General features: G+C 43.3%; 1 protein-coding gene across 1 annotated transcript; it reads left to right on the forward strand.

The window, feature by feature from the left end:
- The first annotated feature begins 17393 nt into the window (after window positions 1-17393).
- LOC130416956 (zinc finger BED domain-containing protein 5-like) lies at window positions 17394-19141 on the forward strand. Its single transcript, XM_056742320.1, has one exon. It carries the CDS (start codon window positions 17477-17479, stop codon window positions 19121-19123), a length of 1647 nt encoding a protein of 548 aa, XP_056598298.1. The 5' UTR covers window positions 17394-17476; the 3' UTR covers window positions 19124-19141.
- The last annotated feature ends 430 nt before the right edge of the window (window positions 19142-19571 follow it).

Here is a 19571-nt window from a genome sequence, read left to right on the forward strand (position 1 = left end):
CCGGAGGCTACCTGGTTGATCCTGCCAGTAACATATGCTTGTCTCAAAGATTAAGCAATGCAGGTCTAAGTGCACACGGCCGGTACAGTGAAACTGCGAATGGCTCATTAAATCAGTTATGGTTCCTTTGATCGCTCCCAGTTACTTGGATAACTGTGGTAATTCCAGAGCTAATACATGCAAACGAGCGTTGACCCGGGCCTCCTCGCGGGGGCCCAGGGGATACGTGCATTTATCAGCCCCAAAACCCAACCGGGTCTGACGTCCTCGGGCGGTGGCCCGGTCTCTTTGGTGACTCAAGATAACCTCGGGCCGATCGCGCGCCCTCGCGGCGGCGACGACTCATTCGAATGTCTGACCTATCAACTTTCGATGGTACTCTAGGCGCCTACCATGGTGACCACAGGTGACGGGGAATCGGGGTTCGATTCCGGATAGGGAGCCTGAGAAACGGCTACCACATCCAAGGAAGGCAGCAGGCGCGCAAATCAGCCGGACTTCGAGGAGTCTTGCTTAGACGATTTTGGGGATGTGGTGACGCCGCTGAGCCCGCAGCGAGTTCATCGATCTCTCTCTTGAAAACCCACTTGCCAGAGAGCGGAGTCGGAGATAACTTCAAAGAACCCGTATCGTTAAATGGTCGGTCGAGGCTGAGAGCGATGGCGCGGAATGGAAGTCAGCCCCCGAAGTCTGTAGGCATGCAACTCTGCCGCAGTTTGATCTGCTGGGGCGATCTTTGAGAGGGCTATGTAGTCAAGAAGAAACGCTCTAAGCAACAGGCCTACGGTGATAGTGCCGTGCAGATACAGAGCAAGAGGTCTGGAGGGGCCTAGGTTTCCATCTGCCCTCTTCCTCCTGAACCGCGAGAGGTGACACTCTATGACCGGGACAGGTTGTTCAATAAATAACTGTCTGGATACAGGCGGTTGTGCTTTGGCAGACGCTTCTGTCCAATGATTGTTGGTGGAAACCCATCCCGGATGGTAGGTCGCCCGGTTAAACAAGCTACCATGGAGAAGCGTAGGGGTTGCGCGACTTCATTAGAGCCAGACCCCCTCCGTGCCCCCCTGGCCAGGGTACACCGTGCTGACGGTGGCCAAGGCGTTAACAACAATGGAATTGACGGACGACTAAGAGAGTGCTCGGTGGTTCTCACGCGCGTTAGGGAGAGTGACATCGCGATGATGGGAACCCAGACTACTCATAGCCGACCAACCCGGAACAAGTGGTGATGCTCGAGAAGCCGCTGCGACAGTGCAAACTGTCGATGAGTGGGAGGATGACTCTGCCATGGTCATTGCTCCGGCAGCCCAGGTCACAGCAACTGGGCTGGTGATCCGAATGCCTTACGTGGCACACAGGTGCGCACTATGTGGAGTATCGATGGTGACACTGGTACAACTGAGGAGGCATACCAAAGTAGTGCATAGCGGTGTCTTGGTAAGATATATGTCTATCTCGTGCGGGAAAACGGCCCCCAACCATCATGCGATCGCTTTCCAAGTCCCTAAATGCAGGGGCCATCAGGTGGCGAGGCCCCCGGGCCCCGTCCTATGTGAAGCTTGCGATGCCAAGTTCGGTACCAAGTGGGGCCTCAGTATCCACGAGATGCATGTCCACCCCGCTGTGCGCAACCGGAAACGGATTGCGTCGCTGATGGCGACACTTGGTCCCATTGGGGAGGCGGTGGAGGCAGGAACTACGCGGGCCTCGTTGGTAAGTGACCCGGACGCTTCGACTAGTTCGAAGCGCATGCGAGTAAATGTCTCTATGGATGGTGGAGTTATGCCACTCGAGCCTGTTGCGAGTTCGCCGGTCCCTCACACAACAACCTCCCGGTCAGAGAGCGGGCTCAAGGTACGTCTCCGAGAGCTCGTTCGCGAAATGATCGATGCGTTGGAGGGCGACGACGCGGACAACATCCCAGTCCTAAAAGCTTGGTTGGAAGGCAGTGACCAGTTACCTGCAATGGTCGAGGCAGCAACTTCCTCACTGCTTCAGGGGTTGACTCCTGAAGCAAGAAATGGCTCAGCACCCTCTCGCCGCAAAAGAGGTCGTATTCCCCATAGTGTTCTGCGTAGACTGCCTAAGGGCCAGCTTCGGAAGGAAGTCTACAGCAGGTGTCAGCACTTGTATCAAATTGACCCAGCCCGCCTGGCGGGGGAGATCCTGGACGGAGCGGTTCCGATGAGGTGCCAGATCCCCCTGCATTCGGTATTCAGGGCGTACAAGAGCAAGTGGGAAGAAAAAACATTTTTTCCGCGGGCTGGTTCATTTCAGGGCGGGGGAACACGCGGACAACGATCTCCTGGCTGGGCTCATTTCGGAAGAGGTGGTGTTGCTCTGCCTTCGACAAGTGTCGAAGAATTCCGCCCCGGGTCCGGATGGTATCGGTAAGCAGGATTTGCTTGAATGGGACCCTGAGGGTGAGGCCCTCACACGTATGTTCAACATGTGGTGGGTCACTGGAATCATTCCTACACGCCTGAAGTGTTGTCGAACGATACTGCTACCCAAATCAGTAGATCCTAGGCTGGCGAGGGAGATCGGAAACTGGAGGCCGATCACCATTGGATCAATGATTTTACGGGTATTCACTAGGATCCTGTCGAAGCGACTGGCTCCGGCCTGTCCGCTCCACCCTAGTCAGAGGGGGTTCCGTCCTACCCCCGGATGTTCTGAAAACATCGAGGTCCTCCGGGGCCTGATCCGTCACTGCAAGACCGAGTGTAGCAGCCCACTCGCAGTGGTGTCGATTGACTTCGCTCAGGCTTTTGACTCGGTTTCCCATGAGCATCTGCTCGCAGCGCTCGGAATGGTTAAGGTGGACCTACACATGGTAGAGATGATCCAGCAACTCTACACGGACAGCGTGACGCGTGTCACGGTCGGAGGTGGTGTCACTCCGAGTATAGCATTGAGGGTAGGTGTAAAGCAAGGTGATTCCTTATCCCCGCTATTTTTTAACCTGGCCATGGATCCTCTCATCAATGAAGTCGAAAGAGGTGGTAACGGGTATCTTTTCGAAGGTCATTCGGTGTCGAGTCTGGCGTTCGCCGATGACCTCGTGCTGGTAAGCGGGTCCTGGACGGGAATGGCAAATCATCTGAAGGTATTGGACTCCTTTTGTCAAGTGACCGGCCTTAAAGTCAATCTGAGGAAATGCTTCGGCTTCCACGTCCGGGCTTGCAAGGGCGCGTACACGATCAATGACTGTCCCCCATGGGTTCTGGGGGGTACGGCCCTGCAACTGTCAGGCCTCGAGGAATCTTTCAGGTACCTCGGGGCCCAATGCAATCCTTGGGTTGGGATTGTTAAGCCGGATCAGGCCAGTATTCTTGACAAGTGGGTGAGACGTCTGCCGGCGTCTCCACTCAAACCATCCCAGAAAGTGACACTGCTGAACCGGCACACGATACCCCGACTCCACTACCTGGCCGATCATGCCGAGCTCGGATTGGCCGCTCTAAACCGCTTGGACGGTATCATCAAGGGCGCCGTGAAGGAATGGTTGCACCTTCCACGGTCAACTTGTGATGGGTTATTATATGCAAGGAACCGGGATGGTGGCATGGGGATCTGCAAACTCGCCCGACAAGCCCCGGCGAATCAAGCGAGGAGATTGTTACGGTTGTCTATATCCTCAAATGAAGTGGTGAAAGCGTTGGCTACCAGCGACTGGGCGAAGGATCATTTCAGGCAATTGTGGCGGAGGGCAGGGGGGGCGATGATGAGATTCCACAGTTGGGACTGTGGAATGAGAACGCAAATGGAGACGAGCCCTGCCCGCTGATGCCTGCCTGCCCGTGGCCGTGTGATTGGAGGGCCGATGAATTCCGTAGGTGGACAGAGCTGCCTGTTCAGGGCAGGGGAATTGCCAAATTTAAAGGTTGCGTGGCAAGCAACAATTGGCTGAGAATGCACAAGGGCTTCACCGAGCGCTGCTTCATTGCGGCGCTGCAGGTGAGAGCAAACGTGTACCCCACAGCGGAATCTATAGTCCGAGGAAGGCCCAAGACAACAACAGCCTCATGCAGACTCTGTTCGGCGCGGTTGGAATCGGTTTCTCACATTCTCGGACAGTGTCCCCGAATGCAATCTATGCGGATATTAAGGCACCACAAGATCTGTCGTCTCCTGGCGACCGAGGCTGAAGGCCTGGGATGGGAGGTCCGCCGGGAATGGCCGTTCGAGACTGCTGGCGGAGAGTCACGACGGCTGGACTTGGTGCTCATTCGAGGTTCGGAAGCTCTGGTCATTGATGCCACGGTGCGATTCGAGTCTGACCCGAACACGCTCCGTGGTGCGGCAAATGAAAAGGTTCGCTACTACAGCCCCCATAAAAAGTTAATCGCCCGGACGCTGGGAGTGAGGGAACTGCAGATCTTTGGGTTCCCCTTGGGGGCCCGGGGTCTGTGGTACCGTGCCAACGAGCAGGTCTTGGAAGCTCTGGGTATGGGACGTCCCAGGGCGAGATCGTTTGCAAAGCTGGCTTGTAGGAGAGTTCTCTACTCGCTGGACATCTTGCGGGCTTTCTCCAAAATGTGCGCACAGCAGCCATGACGTGGAGGTAATGGACGGTGACGGACGATGCAGTGTAACGGAAGTCATCACGAGGCGCTAAGAGGGGTCACACCAACCCCAGGCCTCTTTCCGAGATTGGGGGCCCGTCCCCGATCAGGGCCATGTGGTGAACGGCTCGGTAGTAGATATGGTTCCTCCTTTGCGTCTTCCGGTTCGGGATTCCTACTTCCTGTAATGGGGAGGTGGACTCGGGGCGGTCGACGTGAGTACGGAGTAATCTTGCCTCTAACTGCGGGGCGGCGGGAAGGGGTGTCCCCCTTCTGTTCCTCCCGGTTCGGCTCTCCTCCCTGTTGCCGGGGGGGGGGTCGGGGCGGGTCGTGCACCGCGGGGGGCGCCTCCGACCGCCGTTTCCTGTGGGGCCGGTCGGGCACTTGGTCATTCTACTCCGCTGTCAACAGGTGGTGACCTGGCTCTCCGGAGCGGAAATAGAACAAGAGTGGGTGGCCGAGGTCCGGCCGGTTGAAACAGCCTCTGAACAAGCCGGTTTAAACAACATCCTTCTTCTAGATGCAGGGCGATGTGACTGACCAAAGTGGCTGTGGTTTCTCTCCTAGGGCGCGGGAGCGGAGTCGCGGCGGCGGAGGTTAAGTCCATGACGGTATCGGACGACTTGGGACAGTGGGACCTCGTAATGATTACAACTACGGAGCGGGCTCAAATATGCGCCGTTAAAACGGTGGCAGGAGATGAATCAGGAGCCGAGCTCTTGCCGCGACAAGACATTCATGCGCAATTCACTATACGGTGACTCGTAAGTATCGATCTGTGAATAGCATTTTACACTAAAGTAGTATGGGTGATGGCCACCCATATAAAACAGTGCCAGAAAGGGAGGACCCCTCGCCGCCGTCCAGGTACGGCGGGGAGCTGTCGGCTTGTCCTCTCGTAAACCTAGCCAAATGCCTCGTCATCTAATTAGTGACGCGCATGAATGGATGAACGAGATTCCCACTGTCCCTATCTGCTATCTAGCGAAACCACAGCCAAGGGAACGGGCTTGGCGGAATCAGCGGGGAAAGAAGACCCTGTTGAGCTTGACTCTAGTCTGGCACCGTGAAGAGACATGAGGGGTGTAGGATAAGTGGGAGGCCCGTCCTCGTGCTGGTGCCGACGGTGAAATACCACTACTCTTATCGTTTCCTCACTCACCCGGTGAGGCGGGGAGGCGAGCCCCCCGCGGGCTCTCGCTTCTGGCGTCAAGCCCTCGGCCCCTCGCGGGCAGGTGGGGAGTTTGACTTACTCCCTTAGCTCGTGTCTGTCACTTCCTGTTTCTCTCCCCGAACGCTCCGTTTAGATCCTCTCAGCCGTGCTTTTATATCCATTCTAACAGGCCCGTCCTAATCGCCGACTAGTCGAACTCTAATTGGATGCAGCTGCCGCAATTTCCCTTTATTTACTTTATTTAAATGGGTACACATTTGCTATTAAACACACGCTGTCATTTTTTGTTCCGCCTTCGGCACCCGGTGACACAGGCGATCTTGTACGAGCTGCGTGCACTCAGGGAGACTTTCCTGGACCCACCGATGGTGAGTGATCTCGATATGTGCGGCACATCTTGTTGATCATTTGCTCATAACAGAAGTGTAGTGTCACTCAGTTTGTCAAAGTTCTTTACAGTGTCAATCGTTTCATCAAGCTTCACAGTGTCATTTGGTGTAGTTCAATTAAGGGTAACATTGACCAGTTGTTTGCTATTCATGTCAGCAAATCTGGTTCTCTCTAAGATAGTAGTTATTTTCTGTTGTTGGAATAGTCATTCGATGTGGTCGGGAAGACTTGTCAAGATGCCTGGGTCCTTTGCGTTGCGTCACCCTATGCATACCAAGGGACCCACACTCGAACTGGCCCAGATGAAAACCGTCTGGACGATGCTGTCTTCAGATTTAACACTCACTGGCGCCACCACTTGCTGCTATTTAGATCAGGTTCTGCAGCTCACTTGGTTGGCAACTTCTCATAATTCAGGAAGATACAATGACAAATACACATATGTGCACCAGATGCACTTACATAACAGTTTTGATTATATCAATAAAATAATAAATTAAAATTACCTGTTATATGTTTTAGATTCAAAAACAATAAATAAAACAAAATAAAATACACACATGTGCACCAAGTGCACTCGCATAATAGTGTTTGATTATAGAGCACTAATGATTAACTGAAACATCAAACATTGAAACGTGTTGATGTCAAAATAATAAAAAGTTAAACAAAAATCAATCTAACTACTTGCCTAACAATGTCTAAGGTAATATCGAAAACTATTCCCATGTATGATTATACAATTCTAAGATCTTCTCCCTTGCTGTCCAAAAAACAATGAGTAATTCATGGGACACTTGTCTTTCTCATCATATTCCTCTTATTTGCTTATAACAGCTAACATATTCAGCATGTTTTCTTCAGTATTGTAAGATGTACTTATTCCGTTCTCAACATCAGCTTTTTGCCTGTAGCTTTCACCACCATAGCTCTTATAACTGGTAAAAGACAGCAAAATACTACAGAAAATATAGTAAATCCTATTGCTGCAAAAACTCCTATCTTAATTTGCCATGAAGTTCATGATGCAAAGAAGTCCAGCCATGTTCCAATTTCTTTGTCTTAGCCATCATTGGCTGTTATTTAGTTTCTTAAGTTTCTCAATTTTTCCATAGCTTTTGTGAACGACCCATCAGGGGCAGTGTTCTTTAAAATGTATGTACAACAGTCCTCTTCAAACATTATGCATACGCCTCCTTTTTCTGCTAAAAGCCAATTCAGTGCTTGTCTATTTTGCCAGGCCATTTTACTTGTTGGTGCCAAGCAGTGTTGGTCTTAAATTCTTATCCCCACATATTCAAAAATAATCTGCTCTGGGCACACCCTGCTTTTCATATGGTACAATTATTTTATATGCTAATGTTTGATTGACATACTTATGATTTTTAAATTGTCAGTTATTGTGGCTGAGGCAAACCTGTTATTCAAATATCTTGCTGTTCGTTTTTCAGCAAACATTTCTCTATTAAGATGCCAAATCGTTACACAATTTCCTGGGAACATGCCCATCTGTGCCTCATTAGATTTACTTATTACTTATTTTATTCAACTTTTATTTATCCAGAAATCATTTCATTGAAATTTAGAATCTTTTACAATCGCATATGGTACACAAATGGTTAAGTTTCATTTTCTCCAATTTGTCGCCAATATGATTGGTTTTGCCTTCTCACTTAAATGTTAGTTGTTAACTCTATAAGGATAGCTAAGTATAGTTTACTGTTATGACAACCGATTGTTTCATATTCATTTATTATATACATATTTTATATGCATTTTTCCAATTGATCTAAAGATATTGTCTTTGTCTAACCGTTAGTGATTAGTTCTGCTGTTTAGGGGAATATAAAATATATATATCAGGAACATGATATCAATTTAAAACTAACTAAAGTAAGTCACTTAAAAATGTTCTCAATTTCTTTTGTTTAAGTCATTTATAATGATTATAGTATGCTATATCTAAACCATAAATGTGCTCATATTGAATTTATCCATACTCTAGATGCCTTTAAACGTACATTAATACTTAGTGGCTATTTGTATATTCTTTTCTGTTTCTATGAAAACTGATCTTGCAGTGGACAGCTGTAGACAGTGTTCTTCATTGCTCTCACTGTTATCGACACAGTGTATAAAACTATTTAAAATAAAAATTATTTATTGTTTAAAGTCAAACGGCGCTAAACTTTAGTGACCCAGTCTATTGTTTAGAACTACATCAAACACTTTCAACAAATCGGACTCAAAACTGTTCAAAGATGATTTAATCAGCAGTTGGACACTTTTGCCTGACTGGACAGTAAATTCAAAGACAGCAGGTCTTGGAGCTGTGAGGCAAAAGAATAACAGATAGCACTCCGTTTATCAACAAAAATTTAATACATTTCTCACAGAGCTCAGCTGACGAATCCCTAAAAAACTGGAACTTTGGATAAATTACTCAATCTATTGTTAAAAAAAATTTGATAAAAAAGTCTTGACGTGAAACATGACGTCCCAATATTTAACAAATCCTTTATCACTCAATGAATTAGATCAAATCTACTCACTGTGAAATGTGTCCATTTACTGTATTAGATTCATCATGAATGGCGGTGGGTTACTGTCTTTAATACTAGGTCAGTTCCCAACAGCATGTGTCAGTTTGGTGGTGTCCGCTTGACAGTTGTGAAGCTGATTATTAGTAAAGCTGACTCAATTGGTCATGCAATCGTTCCAAAAAATGTCCTTCATAAGAGCCTCTTAAATAACATAATTATCATTAGTCTCCCTGTTTAATACAGTGTCTAGTTTTTAAATTTGTTGGTTTACATACGATGGTTCATTGAAGAGAGATTAAGAAAGCGCACCTCTCAGATACGTTTACATAATAGGTGTTTGATTATTATTTAGATCATAATGATTACTAAATATGGGCTGTGGAGATTATTTATAAAAATAAAAACAAAATGTTCTCTTCCTTTGCCTGTATTTGTGTTCAAATCTAACCCATTATTTATTCAGGTACTCTTTAAATAACTAATTTTATCCTAATATATAGCAGTTATACTTCAAAGATCACACAACTAGATCAACTAATTCAAAGATCATTATCACTAGTGAAGCCCATAATTCATTTTAGACTTAATATTAATCATATTAAGCATTATTCATTTATTCTATTATAATCTTATATCAATATATCTTGAGCAATATTTGGGTAATTATGATAATAACTGTGAACCTTCTTTCCTGTTGGCCACATATAAATGAAAAGTTTTCAAATAATCTAGATTTGCTTAGTGCTGGAGCCCTTTTTTAATTCAGTGTAACGGCCTGAAACTGCAGTGGCTCTATTTCTCTCTGCTCGTTGGTTGTAAACAATATCTTACTTTCTCAATTTACATATCTTATTTCTGCATAAACCTGTATTTCTGGGTGACTGATTAATCTGTAGTTTCTCCCTCCACCTCGTGGATAACCGTGTCTTACTCCTTGCAATAAATAAATTGCAATAAATGTCTAGATTGCCAAATCTATTAATTCTTTGGAAGCAAACTCCTAAGTAGTTTCTCAATATTCCTACTTTACACAACCTGCCTACTATATCTCTCCAATTTACGTATGGCCACTCTTGCTCAATTTGTTCTAAATTCTGAACGTCTACTAATTCGTTCAAGAAATAATTTTTCTTTTCTTCTGTCAGTGGCTTCTTAATGCCTGCTAAATCCCTATAAAATGATTCTCTCCAGAAGTGATCACTAACTCCCTTCGTCTCAGTCAATATTCTGGCTACTCTTATTCTCTCAAAATATGATTGTAAGCTTTCCTCATCTAGCAGTTTAATTCCAGCCATACGTCTTTAAAACATCAGTGGAACATGAAAATAATTCACAATCCAGCAATGCTTTTCACTTTTCACTCAATGTAAAACAGTTCTTTTCACAGCAGCACTCTGGTCTCATACGCTCACAGCACGCAGAATACTCACACACTCCAGAGGCCCTTCTGCTGTCTAATAAATCACTTCTCACAGATTCCAGCACACACACACTCAGGCCTTATGGTCTGAGATTTAGATTTTTTTCTGGGTACATTCTACCGTCTTTATACCATAAAAGTATCTCACAATTTTTAAAACATATTTGTAATCAACAAAATATATCTTCTATTTTTTCATTTGACAATGCTCTTCTTGCTTTAATCAAAACGACTCTATTCTTCGGCTGCCATTATGTCTCATGCGCTCACAGTGAGCCAAACTCACACATACTCTATGCCCTTCAAATCTTTATCTGACTCCTCTCCTATCTTCTACACACTCTTGTTTCTCTTATGTGCTCAAATAGTTTTTCTATTAATCCCAAATGCACACTTTATTTTGCATTTATCTTTTTTTCTCAAATACTTTTATTACCACATGAAACTTTAACACAGACAAAATGCAAAAACTTACACCTAGTCTCGAAACGCACACCTCTTTAAACATCAAGACACCTAACACTCCTTCTCATACATTTTACTGGACAAACATTATACAGCAGTTTTCACTTTTTTGCTTCATGCACTCTCTCTCTCATTCACTTTGTCAAACACACACATTTGGAGCCTCCTTGCCTCCCACTTTTGCACATACACTCACACCCTCTGTTTCTCACACACACACACAAACAGTCTCACAGGCTGAGTTTTTTTTTTTTATCTTTCTCCCTCACTCCTGGATTTTTCGATCGTCACAATACAATATACAAAAACATTAAAAATATATCACAACGCGTTCATAACCCCAACGTGACCTTTTTCCTAACAGGATTTTTCACGCTACCAAGCGCGCAAACCGCACTTTCAGTGTGACTTGCCCCCAAAGCAAGATTTATATCCTCTTGATATCATCTGCCCCACTGGCAGGAACTTATATACAATTTCTCCGCGTACCTACACTCTTTCATACACACAATCACACACACACTTTTCTTGAGATCTGGATACCCTAAAGACTTGGCAAACTAGTGCAATTTCTAACATTAAATTTTGTTCAATTTAGGATAGGCTTTAAGAGGACAAACGACATTCAGAGTTTACCTTTAGCTGACCGCACAAAACCTATACTATAAAGCAAATATGCTGACCTGTTTTAGGGCCCTTTTTTGTGCGATCAGCTTGTCTGGTTCACCCGTCACAGCCGTCAGCCTCCAGCCCTCTAACCTGGATCACGTCTCGGGGTCACCAAATATGTCGTGGCGAATCGGCCTTCCATCGCAGAAAGAAATCTCAGAGACAAGGGTTCCAGGTGCCAAGAGTTTCAACTTTATTTGCCCGGACAAACAAAGTGGGATATTCAGAGTTCAGCTGAAGTGATCCAACCAATACACATCGGACTCCATCGTTTATACATTGTTTTCAAGTTGTTATCACAGTTTAAACCAATCATGTGTGCATGACATCGTCTTCTTCCAATCAGGTTTCATATGACATCACTTTTTCATTAGCCCGTCCCTCAGCGCTCATAGTTCCGGCCTAACATATTAGGATTTAATGGTTGTGTGCGCCTCTCAAAAACAAGTGCCTCTTTATCTTGACACTTTCCTGGGGGTTTCGGACGATACATGATTTAACCATGTTTTTATTAAAGATGAGCTCATGGTTTACCGATAATGAGCTACCAGTGTCCTCGGTTGTATGCGATTTAATTAAACTTCTCTACAAAAGTGTTTGGGGAGTTCGTCTTAGTGTTAAAAGATATTTGGTGTGTGTGCAGATGTTCAAGTGTTCAGACTCATAACATTACTTTGTTAAAATGAGCTCACTGTTTAGAGATACCAGCGTCCTTGACTCTATGAGACAAACCAAACTTCCTTATTAAAACTTATTTGTGGTGTACGTGCAGCTAAGATAAGATGCTTGTTGTTCATGCAGGTGTTCATGAGCTCATACTTATACACGAGGCCCAATATTGTTTAATAAGAATACATGAAACCTATAACTAACTAAATTTATTATTTTATATAAGAAAACTCAACACTATAATAGAAAAACCACCATATAGGTCCGTATCATCCGGGGCATTGAAGACAGCCGGGCCTTTTGTACAGTGGCCATGAAACCACTATTCTGCCTGTTTCCAATTTACACATACGGTCTACAGATGAAAAGGAAGTGTGGCCATGAAACCACTATTGTGTGCCCATATGCAATTTACCGAGACGGTCTACAGATGACAAGGAAAGTGTGGCCATGAAACCACTTTTGTGCCCATTTGCAATTTACACAGATGACAAGGAAAGCACTATTCTGCTCGGCGTCAGTTTATGCCATAGGTATGTGATAATATTGAAAGAGGTAATAGGTTTCAAATATAGAAATGAGCAAAACTGAACCGAGGACAATTATTTTGACATATGGCATCTAACGCATTTCACATATTATTTAATAATGAGCGAAACTGACCGGAGGCCCTTTATTGTAACACTTAAGCATTTACAAACCATTTATGTAGAAGTATTACTTAAGCAATATGTGTGCAATCTTATAAAAGAGAAAATGCATTTAGAAACGTCAAATTTCATTAAATAAGTAACATTAAATAAGAAATTCAAAGAACACATTAAACAAGAAATTCTTAAAACATATTAAAAGAGAAATTCATGGACTATATTAAATAAGAAATTCAAAAAACATATTATGTAGTCTTGTCTATTTGTTCCCTAAAATGAAAATTCTGTCTTCATGTACTCACCTTCTGGACATTTCATGTTTTTTTTCTTCTGCAGAAGAAATTTTGAAGAATGTTGGTAACAGAAAACCGCGGGTCCCCATTGACTTGCATTGTTTTTTTTGGTCCATGCAATAAAAGTGAATGGCGACAAACAGTTTTGATTCACTTCTATTCTTCAAAATATCTTCTTTTGTGGTCTGCAAAAGATATATGACAAAAATTTTAATTTCTGAGGTGAACTACTCCTATAATGGGGAAATGGCATGAAAAATAAACTTCACTTGAGAAGTCTTGGTATCCTGCAGGGTTTGTAGCTTTACATTTTTTATTTACATTAAAGTAAAGAGATTTCAAGAGCTTCAAGATTGCTTTATTTGTGACATGCACAGATGTTTTTTATAATATTCATATTTTTGGTCATGCCCATTGGCATTCAGTCTGAGAAATGAGTGAGGTAGCTCTTTTATAGGTAGGTAGTTTTTAAAGTCCAATTTGAATAAAAATGCTTCATATAAACACCTCAATTGTAATATGGCCAAAATTACATCCGTATTTTAAGGTGGTGTCGAAGTGACATACTCATGTAATGATGTATAGAACATGCTTCTGTAGTGTCTGTGTTTGTCGTCATGTCATTGTAAAATTCTCTTTACACTTATAGTTTATGAAGTGGTGTTGCATAACGTTGAAACAAAATGCTATGTTTATACGAAAGAACACTATAATATATTTTAAGCAAATAACTGATGCCCTAATGTAAACTAGAGTTACCTGTTGTATCAAAATTAACCTTGTGATGTAATGTTCTGTGTTTTGTCTAGGCCTCAGCCATTGAGGATGCAGAAAAGGGAATTGCAAGCACTGTCATGGGGATTTACACAATTCGAGGAGACGGTTCTACAAAACCAGATGATGTAGGCATTGTGATCGAGGACATCAAGGTTTTGAGTAATCTAGACTGTGTGATTTTGGCATTCATCATGCTGAACGGTCTAATTTATGAAACATCATTGCAGGGGCCCTTTAAAGATCACAGACATTGTATAGCTAAACATTTTTCAGCTATATCGCACATTACAATATGCTGTACACAGTTACCTTTTGGTGTATTTTCTTTTATAATTTATATTTCAGTTTTAATACGGTCCTCATTCAATTGAATTATTTGATACTGCTTAGTTCACCTTGTTTACTAATTCGTTCAGGTAGTTACTTTGTTGTCAAACAGAGAATTCAGTCATTGTATTTTTCAATTTCATTAACAATTTATATTATAATATAATATTAAAGAAACCTACTCTTGTTTTCAGAATTCCTCTTGCAGTGGAAGTGTCTATTAAGCAAATATTGGAAGAACGGTCAGCAAAAATCAACTCAAATCAAAACTGCAAGTTAAAATGAACCGCTCATCTGTGCTGGATGGTGCAATCCGTGGATTTACAAGACTCTCATACAATCCAAACAACAGAATGGTCATCAGGTTTTCTGATGATAGAGGGAAGTTTGAAGAAGCCATTGATCTGGGTGGTCCTAGGCGAGAATTTTTCCGGCTACTCCCAGTGGCACTGATGCAGTCATCAATGTTTGAAGGAAAAGAGGGCAGTCTCAACTTGGTACTTGATTCCCAAGGTATACATTTATATTTCTGCTTTTTTAAAACTTGTATTCCAAATTTTATAATGATTATTTTTTTCTGTGAAATCTGCAGTATTTACATGATCTCTAATTTTATATCAGCCTTCAGGGAGGACAGATATTTCATTGCAGGGAGAGCAGTTACAGTCAGTCTTGTACATGGAGGACCAGCACCGGGTTGTTTATCGAAGACCCTCTTTGACAGCTTATTTCTGGGCCCCGACACGTGCAAACTTGTTTTGGACGATGTAGCGGATTGTGAGCTTTATAATAAAATCATAAAGGTTTGCTTACAAACTACAGTATAAAAGTCATATTTCCTTATACAATCATGCTTTATCAGATTTAGTTAAAATTGTGTTTGTTAATAAATACAAAGCTTACTATAGCAATATTACTATATTAATGGAAAACATTTCTGAAACATTTCCTAACTTTTACTTGAAATGGATGTGTCATTTATTACCGTGTATGTTTCCGAAGCCACAACTCTAGAAGAGCTACAACACTCAACAGAGCCCATCATGGACTATCTCGCCAACGCAGGTAGTCTTAGGCCATTAAAAAGCATTTCCGACAGGGACAGGCTGGTTGAAGACATAATGATGTTTCAGGTTGTGAAGCGAGTTCGTGGACCATTTGAAAGGTTTGTTAGAACGTCAAAAATATACCTAGCCCATTGGATTAAAATTTATAAACAAAAGTTTAATCCTAATGAAATGCAAGAAGTTCTATTAATCCACTGGTTCTCAACCGGTGGGGCGCGCCCCCCCGGGGGGGCGCGGACACTCTCCCGGGGGGACGCGAGTAGACTACAGGATGGGAGAGAAAAAAAAAACTGAAAAAATATTTTTTTTAACTTTTTTTTTATCACTAAACTACTTTCATAAAAAGTTATAGTTGTGTATATACATAACTCCTGAATAAAAATTAAAATGTGTTTGGACTGATTTAAAAAAAAAGAGTTTTGAACAAATTTGATTGGTTTGTGGATAGTGAGCGCAAATGCAGGTGAAAAGCGGTTTTATTAAGCGAGTCATTGAGTCGTTCATTCAAACGATTCGTTCAAACGGCCGATTCATCAAGAATGAGACAGATGTATGTGCATGGGTCATTGAATCCATGACTCAATCGATTCGTTCAAAACACTGAATCATTCAAAACAAGATTGATTGTTGCTGTGAGATGCGCTATGCTGTGATCTTTGTTTGGATTCATCGGATCTATTTTCGCTGCTAAAATAGACCAAAACAGTCATTATTTCGTCAAAAATGTAAGTGACTTACTATTAATAACTTGTTTGTTGAACTGTCATATGAAATCAATGTCACATTTTCAATCGTGAGGTGATGGTAAATTAAGTGACGGTCAATTGTCAGCTCTCTTGGTCGTCAGGTCGTGTGATGCATGTTGTTGAACTGCATTCAAAAGTTATAAATATAAAATCACCACATTTAACTGCACTATGTCAATTTAGTTTATTTGTGTGTGCTGCGCTCATAGACTTTAGAAAACGGCGCTCATTTGTTTGATTTCTCCTCGAGAAGCTGCGCAAGCCTCAAAAGTCCGAAACTGTCTTATTTGTTTTTTCATATTCGTCATATGGTGGCTCTCAATTGTCAAAAACAACCCTCAAAATAATTGCTACGGATGCGAAAAATGCAGAAAATTGAACCATCAGAATTAATTTTTATGACGGGCGGAAGTTTCAGAGATTGCAAACATATAAAACCTGAGGTCCTATTTAGTTATATATATATAGCCTATATATATATATATATATAAAACGAATAAACTAGTCAGAATATAGGCTACAGCTAAAGCTTTCCTTTAGTTTTTGTGAAATACACGCAGCCACGCACACAAAAAAACATTTTTAAATACATTTATGTTGTTAATAAATAAAAAACACTAAATTGTTGTAACAGCAATATCTCCAAGTTTTGTTTTTCACTGTAAAAATGTAATGATTTGCCAATGCAAAGAGAGTACCGCCACCTTTCCCCCCACTTCAAGCACTGCTTATAACACAAACAAATCATCCTCCTGGCGACTTGTTTTTGTCAATGTGACAAATCCAGCGAATTTTACTGTTGTTTTTGGAGACTTTTGTGGTGTTTGGAGACTCGAAAGCACGAGTCACTCTGCAGTTAGGCCTACTGTTCACAACGAGCAGCGGGTGCTGCCGTTAGCCCCTCTCCCGTCCAAAAGCACTTCAAGGCGGTCAGACTCTCAGTAGCCTCACGCAGCACTCAGAGCAGAGAGGAGACACACACCCCTCCGCGTCCAGGCTGCAAATGAATCGCGCATGCGCATGGCCGCCGCCGTTCCCGCCCTAGCTTGCAGAGCGGGTTGTAAATGTAAATGTTCACTCACTCAAAATACAAAAATAAATAACTGCGATTTAAATTGACTCAAGACATAGCTCTCCATTCACTCTAGTCTAGTCTCTTGCCAAGTTCACTTGTGCCAGCTCTCGCTAGTCTGTTATCAATCTCGATTTACATAGGCCTTTACTACAAAACCTCAACAGTCTTTTTAAAGACTAAACCCACAAACATTTTTGTTAAAGATTAGATCAAATCTCAGCCCTTGCCAGTATTTTTTTTTAACTGCTAGGCAGTAGCTACACTTAGCTAAAACAACCCACACGACTAAGACACACACACACACACTACAATCTTTAAGTATTCAAATAAAATCTGAATTGTCTGCAAAATAATTATTTTGTTCGTTTAATTAAAGATCGTCCCTAAGTCCCGACTGATTAGCCCCTGATACGTCTCTCAACACAGCCACACACACAGTTACATATTGCCTAAACTTTATTTAAAACACATAACAAAAATGGAGAAATTTCTTGTGCGGACCAACAAGCCAACCGACGCACCACCAGCTGCAAAAAACCTTAGAAGGTACGATGAAGCATACCTGCAGTTTGGGTTTACAGTTACGGCTGATCTGAGACCTCAGTGTGTCGTGTGTGCCGAGGTGCTGGCAAACGACAGTATGAAGCCCTGCAAATTAAAAAGGCACCTCGAAACAAAGCATCCTGGCATTAAAAATAAGCCAGCTGAATATTTTAAAAGAAAGCTTGATGGCCTCCATCAGCAACAGGCAACCATTTCAGTGCACAGCACTGTGTCTAAACAGTGTTTGGAGGCATCGTATGTAGTGGCCAAAAGAATCGGTAAACTGGGTAAACCGCATACAATCGCAGAGACTCTCATTTTGCCGGCAGCGCAAGACATGTGCAGAATAATGATAGGCGATAGTGCAGCAGCCAAACTCGGTGCAGTACCACTGTCCAATGACACAGTCGCTAGGAGAATTGTAGACATGTCCAATGATATCAGAGAGCAACTGATCGAGTTTGTAAAAAAGAGTCCTTACTACGCGCTGCAGCTGGACGAATCCACTGATATTGCTGGGCAGGCACAGCTCCTCACCTATGTCAGGTATCTACGGGACAAGGCGATTGAGGAGGATGTACTGTTTTGCCGGCCTCTTCAGTTGCACACTACAGGAGAAGCCATTTTCAATGTCCTTAATATTTTTATCCTTGAAAATGGTTTGGCTTGGGACCGATGCGTTGGCCTATGCACGGATGGTGCGCAAGCAATGACGGGGCGTGAGCGTGGCCTAGCTGCTCGAGTTCAGCAAGTAGCTCCACTTGTGAAATGGACACATTGCATGGTCCATCGCGAAGCACTAGCTGCTAAAAAAATGCCGGTTCTTTTTGACTCCGTGCTGAACCAATCCGTGAAAATGATAAATCTTATCAAATCACGGCCGTTAAACTCTCGCTTGTTTGGGGTCCTCTGCCAGGAGATGGGGTCAGGGCACGAACAGCTGCTTCTGCACACTGAAGTTCGCTGGCTCTCCAGGGGGCGGGTGCTACAGCGGTTGTATGAGCTTCGAGAGGAGGTGAAGTGGTTTTTGACAGAAATCAAATCAGATCTGGCGAAGCATCTGGATGACACTATGTGGCTTGCGTCTCTGTCCTATTTGGTCGATATATTTGACCGCTTGAATGGCCTCAACCTGTCTTTGCAAGGCCGCGGAACTCATATTTTGATCCTTGCAGACAAAGTGCACGCCTTCACACAAAAACTAGACCTCTGGCATGGCCGCATCAGTCAAGGGAACTGCGACATGTTTCCCAGCCTTGCAGACTTTATCACTGATGCAGGCACGTCACACGATTTCTCATCCCTATTTCAATCAGCGTCTGAGCACCTGTCAGCAATGAGAAAACAATTTGCGACGTACTTTAAAGAGGATTATCGCTCTTTTGCGTGGGTTCGAGATCCGTTTGTGTGCACAGCAAACGAGCTATCAATTGATATGCAGGAACAGCTTATTGAGCTGAAGAGTGACAGTAGACTGAAGGAACTCTTTAACTCCTGCCCTCTTTCGTCATTCTGGGCAGCATTGATGCAGGAATATCCTGAACTCTGTGACGTCGCCATGAAGATTCTCCTTCCTTTCGCGTCGACATATCTGTGTGAGGCAGGATTCTCAAAAATGACTGCACTCAAAACGAAATACCGCAATCGTGCACAAATCGAGGATGATCTGAGACTATGTTTATCAAACATTGAGCCAAGAATTGGGGATCTTTGCAAGGCAAAGCAGGCTCAGGTCTCGCATTAACATCACATACCTGCAAGCTTCTGTTACAAAATGCAGATGATACCTACTATTAGGCCTAGTAATAATAACCATAATAAAGCATACATTAATAACAGAGGTCTGGTGCAAATTCCCAATTATAGCAATAGCCTAGTAATGATAATAGGCCTATACTGATGATAATAATAATAATAACAACAACAACAACAATAAAGCATTTAACCTCATATAATTATATAGCAATAGCCTAGTAATGATGATAGGCGTACTACTACTCATAATAATAATAATAATGTCTGCAAGCTCACATTAGAAGTCTGGTTCTACTGCCAATTATAACAATAGCCTAGTAATGATAATAGGCCTACCTACAGCTACTGATGATAATAATAATAATAATAATGTGGGCCTAAAGATAATAGCCGGCCGGCCATCCATCCTTCCATCCATCCAAGGTTGTGTGGTGTGG

The sequence above is a fragment of the Triplophysa dalaica genome, unplaced genomic scaffold (assembly GCF_015846415.1).
Source record: "Triplophysa dalaica isolate WHDGS20190420 unplaced genomic scaffold, ASM1584641v1 Contig3, whole genome shotgun sequence".
In the NCBI taxonomy this organism is placed as follows: Eukaryota; Metazoa; Chordata; class Actinopteri; order Cypriniformes; family Nemacheilidae; genus Triplophysa; species Triplophysa dalaica.